This window comes from Leuresthes tenuis, unplaced genomic scaffold (assembly GCF_036924035.1).
Source record: "Leuresthes tenuis unplaced genomic scaffold, fLeuTen1.0.hap1 SCAF_15, whole genome shotgun sequence".
Taxonomy (NCBI): Eukaryota; Metazoa; Chordata; class Actinopteri; order Atheriniformes; family Atherinopsidae; genus Leuresthes; species Leuresthes tenuis.
The window spans coordinates 6,096,801-6,104,839 of NW_027325369.1; the positions used below are offsets into that span (position 1 = coordinate 6,096,801).

Sequence of the window (8,039 nt, forward strand, 5' to 3'; positions counted from 1 at the left end):
TGCACACCTACAGCTGTATGTTAAAGGTGGTGTGTCATTCCACTAGGAGCTCCTGCCCAGACAAAAACTTCAGGGGCCAAATGTTAATTTTCTGAGGAGATCTTAATGAAAAGTCTGAAAAGTGCTGGAATAATAACAAGTCTGCACACCTACAGCTGTATGTTAAAGGTGGTGTGTCATTCCACTAGGAGCTCCTGCCCAGACAAAAACTTCAGGGGCCAAATGTTGCCCACTATTTCTTTGTAGTTCTGTCATTTCTGAGTTTACATGGGTTCTCTCTCCTTTTTTGTCCTGAGGCACAAGCTACTGAATTGGTCTGTGTTTCTAGCAATTTCCACCACAATATATTTTAAAATGTTTTTGTTTTTTTAAATGTGTTAAAAATATCAGTAAATGGAGAGTATCGAATTTTTCCTTAACAACTTGAGGATAATTACACCAAGCCGGATGGTAGAAATCCAGGCTTATACGTGTTGTAATAGATTAAAATAAACTTATATCTACTATCACAAACTTATCTAATATCATACTACTTCTACTACTACATCTACTTACTCTGCACAGCTCAGTAAGAGTCATGCTTTGTTCAAGCATGGAAGACAAGTTCTCTGACAGGAGTACAAGCCTGCCCCTGACTCATCATCCAGACATTCTTTTTCTAATTCGATTTTAATTACTTTGTCTCAACTTTACATTTAAAGGTTCATTTTCTTAACAACCAGAGAGTAGTTACGCGTCATTGGCTGCCCATTCTTCCCAAAGGGCCTCTGGCAATTGCAGTTTCCCTATTAAGCAGAAGTCACTCAAATCAATTCAACTTCCTACCACAGGTCTTCTTTGTCCTTTTTTTGTCATTGTTTCCTATGTGGGCTGACATGCCATCCCCTCTGACACAGCCTGAGTTGCAACCAGTCTGCTGTCTCTATCTGAATGTCATGAGAAAAAAAACACAGTGATATTAATATAAGATAAAAATATGTATGTATGAAATGATTGCAGCTGACATGTGGGAACAGGAGCGGGGGCTGATTCTGGAGCCATCTAATTGAGCTTGCATGAGTGAGAGTAGACACAGGTAGGAACTGTGTTTCAGTAAGTTGTTCCCACTCTTCCATGTGAATGACTATTAACAAAAGGGTAGACTCTTTCCTTAATTAAGGTAATGGAGTGGGAACAAGCTAGCAACTAAGTAGGATGGGTAGTGACAGGTAGAATGCCCTCCAGGGAGTTTAGGGAGTCAAGAGTAGAGGGAGAGTGAGGTGAAGACTTCAGCTGCTGATTGCCATCACAGGGGATGATAAAAAGCCTCAGTTAACACTGTCAGATCCTTTAGCAGACAGTTCAGGTCTGAGGACCACACAGTGACAAGCCCTGTGATTTGTTTTTTGCAAACTATACTGCAAACAAGTAAATTAAGAATCAATAGTAGCAGTTCATTACACAGCAAAGTTTAACTTTTGATTGATCGTACAGTACCTGCGAGTTCCAGCTGAGATGACTCTTCATTGGAAAAAGCCACAATGGTGAGTGATATAGAATATACTGTTGAATAAATACTGCTGATGCTTATTGATTAAAGGGCGGGTAACATACAGGAGTAGATTTATTTAGGAAATATTGCTCAAGCTCTGCAGCAACAATTCTTCACATGGACTGTGCTGGGGATGAACCCCAAGAACATTTATTTATTTATTTTTATTTCATTGAGTGAAATCTATGAGCAAAATGAAAGTACGAAAAACTGCCTGAATGATTGTTCACATTTTTCATCATGCTTAATTACTGTTTTACTGATTATTTTATTACTTAGCAAAGATTGACACTGACATAGTTCTATATATGAGTTCTACTTGAGAACTTTGCTGAATTAATATTGCTATTCTTGAATAGTTTTAAATACAAACTAATATAACTCTAAAAGTTGGCTGATGAGAAATTAGAAATATGTTGTTAGATCTGACTTTTTTCTTTGTTTAATTATAAGGATATCTTAATGTGACTTTGGCTAATTTTCTGCTTTGCTTAAAACATTTGAAAAGAGCCTTCTAAGGTCAATAGCCTAAAACTGGGCAGCTCAAGTTTTGCTGATAATATGAGCTCTGACACCTTGATGAAGTCATTTTGGCTCGATGTTATGCTTCTTCTGTAGGGAGAAACTTGTAGGAGATCCAGATTTTAGTATACAAAGCACTTACAGTCTTGATTAGAGCAACTGAATTGAGCTGAACTCATGACAGTCTTACAGTATGAATTATTGAGGATAGATAAATAAATGCATCGGTGTATTGTGTTTGTAGCTTGACAACAGCTGAACTGATGATTTGATATGTGGTGCCCTTGGGTAAAGTGAACTCTTTCAGGAGACAACATAGACATAAACTCACAGCCAACAGTTCTATATCTGGCAGAAACTGGCAGGCTTCTCAGTAAAATGTCCAGGATTACACCATCTGTAAACAAACAGGGAAATCCCTCCACTTTGATTTCTGCTTTACATTTTCTGCTCTTTTACTACAGCTTTGTAGATAGATGTCTGAGTCTTAAATATGTTCTACACACCCATGTCTCAGGTATGACTGCTGTATCCTCATCACTAATTCAAGCTCAGCCATTTTATTTGTCAGTGCTCTCACATTCCCAAATATGCTGGAAGGAAGAAATGGTTTTAATTCCTCCTCCTTTCTCTCCTGTCGTTTAGATGATCCCTTTTATAACTCAGCTGCACTTGGGGTCTTACTTTATTAGTGTTTTGGAAAGCTCAATGAGCTGCTACATATAAACAACTTTCCCATTGGCAAAGTTAATTTCATGCATCATATCAGATGTTTAAAATGACAGAAAATATCAGAATTACCAGCAGCTCAACATTCAAACCAGCGTGAAACAATCTTCCAAAAAACAATGTTTTCAAACAGAAAATTCTAAGAACATATGAAGAAAGACACAATATAGTAAGTACAGTTTGGGTCTGTCTTTATAAGGTTTGTCCAGCAGAGGATAGAGCACTAAACCTCAACAACAAGATAATTGAGTAAAAGTAACATGACAGCACTGTGGTGTGCTGCATGGAGTATATATGAATATATATATACATACATATATATACATATGTATATAATTGGTCAGTATCAGTGTACTAAATCATCTCTGTTGTGCAGAGCATTCTGCAGCATACTGCAATTAATTTTCTTTCTTGTCATAGGGTGGAGGAGGGATGACCTAGACTTCATAGCCTCTAACTAAATATTTTCATTAGATTCATTAGTTGATGATGATCAGTCAGGATTAGCGTAAACCAGTAAAAGGCATGGCCAGTAAGAGTATGGCCAGTGTGGTGGTTACAAGTAACTTACTTTGCCTTTTGAAATAATAACACAAGAAAATATGGATTTTGAATATTTTATTAAATAAATGACGAGGAAAGATGAAGCATATAAAGATACAAAAGTGTGTTTGTTTTAGGATTACAAACAACCTTGTGATGCTAATGTGTGGATGGCTCCTTTAAAATACATAATTATGAATGTAGCCCCCAAGCCTGTGGAGCAGTGCTAATTGCAGTTGGACCTCCTCTGTGGCTGTTACTTTCAATAATGATGCTTATTGCTTGAAGTCAAGCAGCAGAAGTTAATGATTTGCAAATACTACTACCACAGAAAAGTCTAACATGTTTGAGTTTAACAAAGGTTATCATCATTGCTGGAGAGCAAAAAATAAATTTGGGCATTCAAAAAATCATCATAGTAGTCTCATGACAGGCGTGAAAATATGAATATATATCATCCAATGAAGTGTCTTTCCTTTTTTTGTTCCTGCTGGTACTCTCAGCTTTAGTGCACTTGAGCCACTTAGTTATGATCTTTTAGCTCCCTCTGTACATTTAACCTGAAAAGAAAACATTAAAAATGAACTTCACGCCCTACAGGAGGCCTGGACTGGTGCTGAGTTGGTTTCTGGTCTGGACCTCTCTACAGTCAGACTCCCCTCGTCACGTTTCAGCTGTTAACCTGAGGCGCTTCATCGGTTGTGCTGTTCGGGAGTTTACTTTTCTAGCTAAGAAACCTGGCTGTGGGGGCCTGCACATCACCACCGATGCCTGCTGGGGGCGCTGTGAGACCTGGGAGGTAAGGAGAAAGAGGACAGTTGCTGCACTGTAAATGCAGAGTACAGCAGAGGAGTGGCTGTGTAATTTTTATCACACGGAGTCACGCGCAAACTTGACACAAAACAGCCTGTCGTTTTCTAACTAATCTTTCATTTCAGGAATGAGGACAATTAACCAAATAAAGATTCACCCAAATGGGTGACCAGTTTCACATGCAAGGAGACAAATACGATGGATTGGTTGGATGAGATGGGTGATCCCTGTGGGGAAGGCCGGTTTTCAGTTACATGCCTCCATAGGCAGTTCAGTGAGTGGTTACCGGTGACAGCATGCGATAGGCAAGGCAAGGCAAGGCAAGGAACTGTTTTCAGCCTGGATTTAAACATTGTCAGAGTTGAGGCCTGTCTCACATCTTCTGGAAGACTGTTTCAGATTTTAGGAGCATAAAACTAAAACGCAGCCTCACCTTGTTTAGTCCTGACTCTGGGCACCAGCAGGAGACCCCTCCCTGAGGTTCACAAAGTCCGAGTTGGTTCATATGGCTCTAACATGTCAGAGATGTACTTTGGCACTAGACCATAAAGAGACTAGTACACAAGCATAGCTTCTTTAAAGTCTAATCTCTGAGCGACAGGAAGCCAGTGCAGAGACCTGAGCACTGGACTAATATGGTCGTACTTCCTGGTTCTAGTCAGGACTTGAGCAGCAGCGTTCTGAATGTACTGCAGCTGTCTTACAATCTGTTTAGAGAGCTCAGTGAGCAAGCTGTTACTGTAGTCCCTTTTCTGAGCCCTGACTGACTCTTCTTTGCTCCATGGCGCCTTTTGCCTACTTTTAACCATTCTAATCTTGACAGGAGCAATGGTATCCAAAACATTTAAAACACTTGATGTGTAAGAGTTCAACAGATCATCAACATTAGAACTTTCAAACCAAATAATTTCCCAGTGACTCTGTGCTGTAATTTATGAGTCTTCCCTGAACAACTGCAGATACAATTGCTGGTTTGGGTGTAACAGAAAACAGTGTTAAAGAAAACACAAAAATAATCAGATAAAGAAACATAGACAACATTTACATTTGAAATAACACACCCTTTGAAATTAGCACATCAAGAGTGTGCCCTCTGCTGTGGGTGGGCTCAGTCACGTGCTGAGATACACAAAGCAATGACTACCGACAACGCCTCCCAGTTAAAGAGCAAGTTCTTGGTTTTCTGGGAACAACACAACAGAACTACCCAAAGAACATGATTTACACTATACACGGTCTCACTCAAAAATGGGCCGACTCAAGTACACATGGCGCACGTATGCGGTCAGTCCAAGTAGTTTGCTGAATCGGCTGGATTATCACCTCAGTCTGCGAAAGACAAAGTTGCCAGTATCTCCACACTAGAACGACCACTACAACAAACACGAAAGGTATCATGGTAAATATAGCAACTTATTATCAAAACAAAAACAATCCAGGCAAGTATGTACATTAAATAATGAGTTTTAGGGAGTGGGGGAATCCACACTTAAGAACACAACATTAAAAGAAAGAAGAAAGGACGAAAATAGACCGTGATTCCCAATTAGTCTCTCCACATGACAAACAGGCACGGATTCCGCTGCAGGAAAGATAAAGTATGGTCAAATATGGGAGAGGTAAATACGGTTGTCCAAGTTTTCTTGGAAAAAAAATAGATTCAGTATGTATTACCCTGCCAAGATCTTATTATTGTCACAATGTAATGAGAAGCAGCCTGATGTGGGTGTCTTGCAGAAGAATGTAGGACGCTTTGGGAGAAGCATTCACTGAGATTAGGTTAACGTTCCACAAAAATTGTGATCAGCAGGGAAACCAGAGATAGAAGTGTCAGCAGCAGTTTCCTTCACACTGCCTCATATGTATATAAGTCAGAATTGAATTTCAAAAGTCACCTCATTCTGACAACAAAAACCCCCTTCCGAAACCTCCAGTTTCATCTGGCACATTGTATTCACTGACAAGAAGCATTAAGAAACTGAATTCATTAAGAAATTCTGATTCTGATTCTGATTCTGGGAACCTCATGAGTCTCTCAGCTTTGTTAGCGCAGTATAGCTGCTGTGCATGCAGGAGGCCCAACCTTTTTTTGTGATGCTCTTAGAATCCCATCAAAGAAGACAGATATATTATTGCCTGCTGTTCCCCGCAGTGAGATAAGACAGCAGCAAAGGGAGTTGATGTCTTCCTTTAGGTCCAGCTGGAGGTAATAGTCAGTAGAGAGTCGCACCATCGCCTCACAGCGAGAGGGTACCAGGTTCAACTCCCAGCTGGGGCCTTTCTGTGTGGAGTTTGCATGTTCTCCTCGTGTATGTGTGTTCTCTCCGGGTAATTGTCCTTAGGAGTGAGTGTGAGCGTATGTGTGGTTGTTTGTCTTGTTTGTCTTTGTGTGGCCCTGTGATGAACTGGCAACCTCTCCAGGGTGTACCCCGCCTCTCGCCTGATGACCGCTGGGATAGGCTCCAGCCCCCCCATGACCCGACCGACAGATTAAGCGGGTATAGAAAATGGATGGATGGATGGATGGGTCAGAGAGTGGAATGGATAAAGGTCTGGTTCCAGGCAGTTAGGTCAGAGAACAGTCCAGCTTCTACTCTGAAGCTTTAGAATTGGCATTCTTGCCTTCTCTGTAACTGTCTTAAAATGTGATCCAGAATAGATTTTATGAGAGTGAGATTACTTGAAGATTTGCAGTTGTATCAAAATTCCCATGAAACATGGTTCCATAAGAAATCTAAGGTTCATCGACTGACTTTGTTAGAAGAAAATATTGACAAACAGATCAAAAGAATTAATCAAACTAAAGTGTTTAATAAGAAAACTGTCTAATCTGCTCACCAATTTGGAAATACCAATCAATCTAACACGCATCAGAGATTTAAAAAAATCCAAAAACTTGACAATTGGCAGTTTGGTGAGAAAGCTCTGTTTTTTCATTTTCAGAAGCCAGTCCTGGAGCCTCCCTTCATTGAGTCCTACCAGCGGGTTTGTACTTACAACAGGACACGTCTGGTCACTGTGAAACTGCCCAACTGCCAGCCCAATGTTGACCCAACTTATACCTACCCTGTGGCCCTAAGGTGTGACTGTGGGGTCTGTCTGACAAGCACCACTGAATGCATAACGTCTGTGTGAAGTCTCAACAGAGAGAAATTGTATTTAAGAAAGTGTACTTTTTGCTTCCATTTGCTTATTCTTTTACGGCACATTTGATCAACCAGCAGGGAATATTGCAGTACGGTTTCTCTTCTTCACTGCCAGGCAGGTAAATCAGGATGAATCTTTTCACCAGCTAGTTGCTTGGATTTTGAATGCAAAATTGAATCCTTTTCTTTTCTGACCAACTCAGAAGGTGACTCCATGAATTATTATTTTGTTTACTCATAATTACTTTTATGTTGAACAAAAGGATGTCAGATATAACATATTTTCAATTGTGGCTCTAAGGAATTTTCTCAAGGATACATGTAAACTGATTTCTTTTCCCTCAAATGTATCATTAAGGTTAATCTAACTTCAATTCCATTCAAATTTCATAGTGAATGAAAAGAAGTATAAAACATTTCTATGTTTGCATTGTTTTTTATTAATGAAAGAAGCAAGTTCTGATGCTGTGTGTTCTGAATTTTCAAACCATAATTTTATTCACCACATGATTTATGTGATCCCCACAAAGGAGATATGCTACTGACGAGCTGGAAGAATGTATTAAACTCCAGACTCAGGGGGAAACAGTATACACTCCTCCTATGATGAATTCCCTCCCTTACTCTGCCAAGTTGCTAAGGAAACAATGGTTCACTTTTAGTAAAGTAAATGCTGCTGAAAAGGTCAAACCCAGAATAGATAATCATTACGTTTCATTGATTTCTGCTCCTATTTTTTTGGAAATTCATGCAGT

The 8,039-nt window shown here is 39.7% G+C and overlaps 1 protein-coding gene across 1 annotated transcript; it reads left to right on the forward strand.

Annotated features, from left to right (window-relative positions):
* Positions 1–1,283: 1,283 nt before the first annotated feature.
* On the forward strand, positions 1,284–7,406 carry gphb5 (glycoprotein hormone subunit beta 5). The gene is made up of 3 exons (XM_072364752.1): positions 1,284–1,523; positions 3,926–4,124; positions 7,082–7,406. The coding sequence occupies exons 1-3, from the start codon at positions 1,495–1,497 to the stop codon at positions 7,271–7,273; spliced, it is 420 nt and encodes a 139-aa protein (XP_072220853.1). The 5' UTR covers positions 1,284–1,494; the 3' UTR covers positions 7,274–7,406.
* The last annotated feature ends 633 nt before the right edge of the window (positions 7,407–8,039 follow it).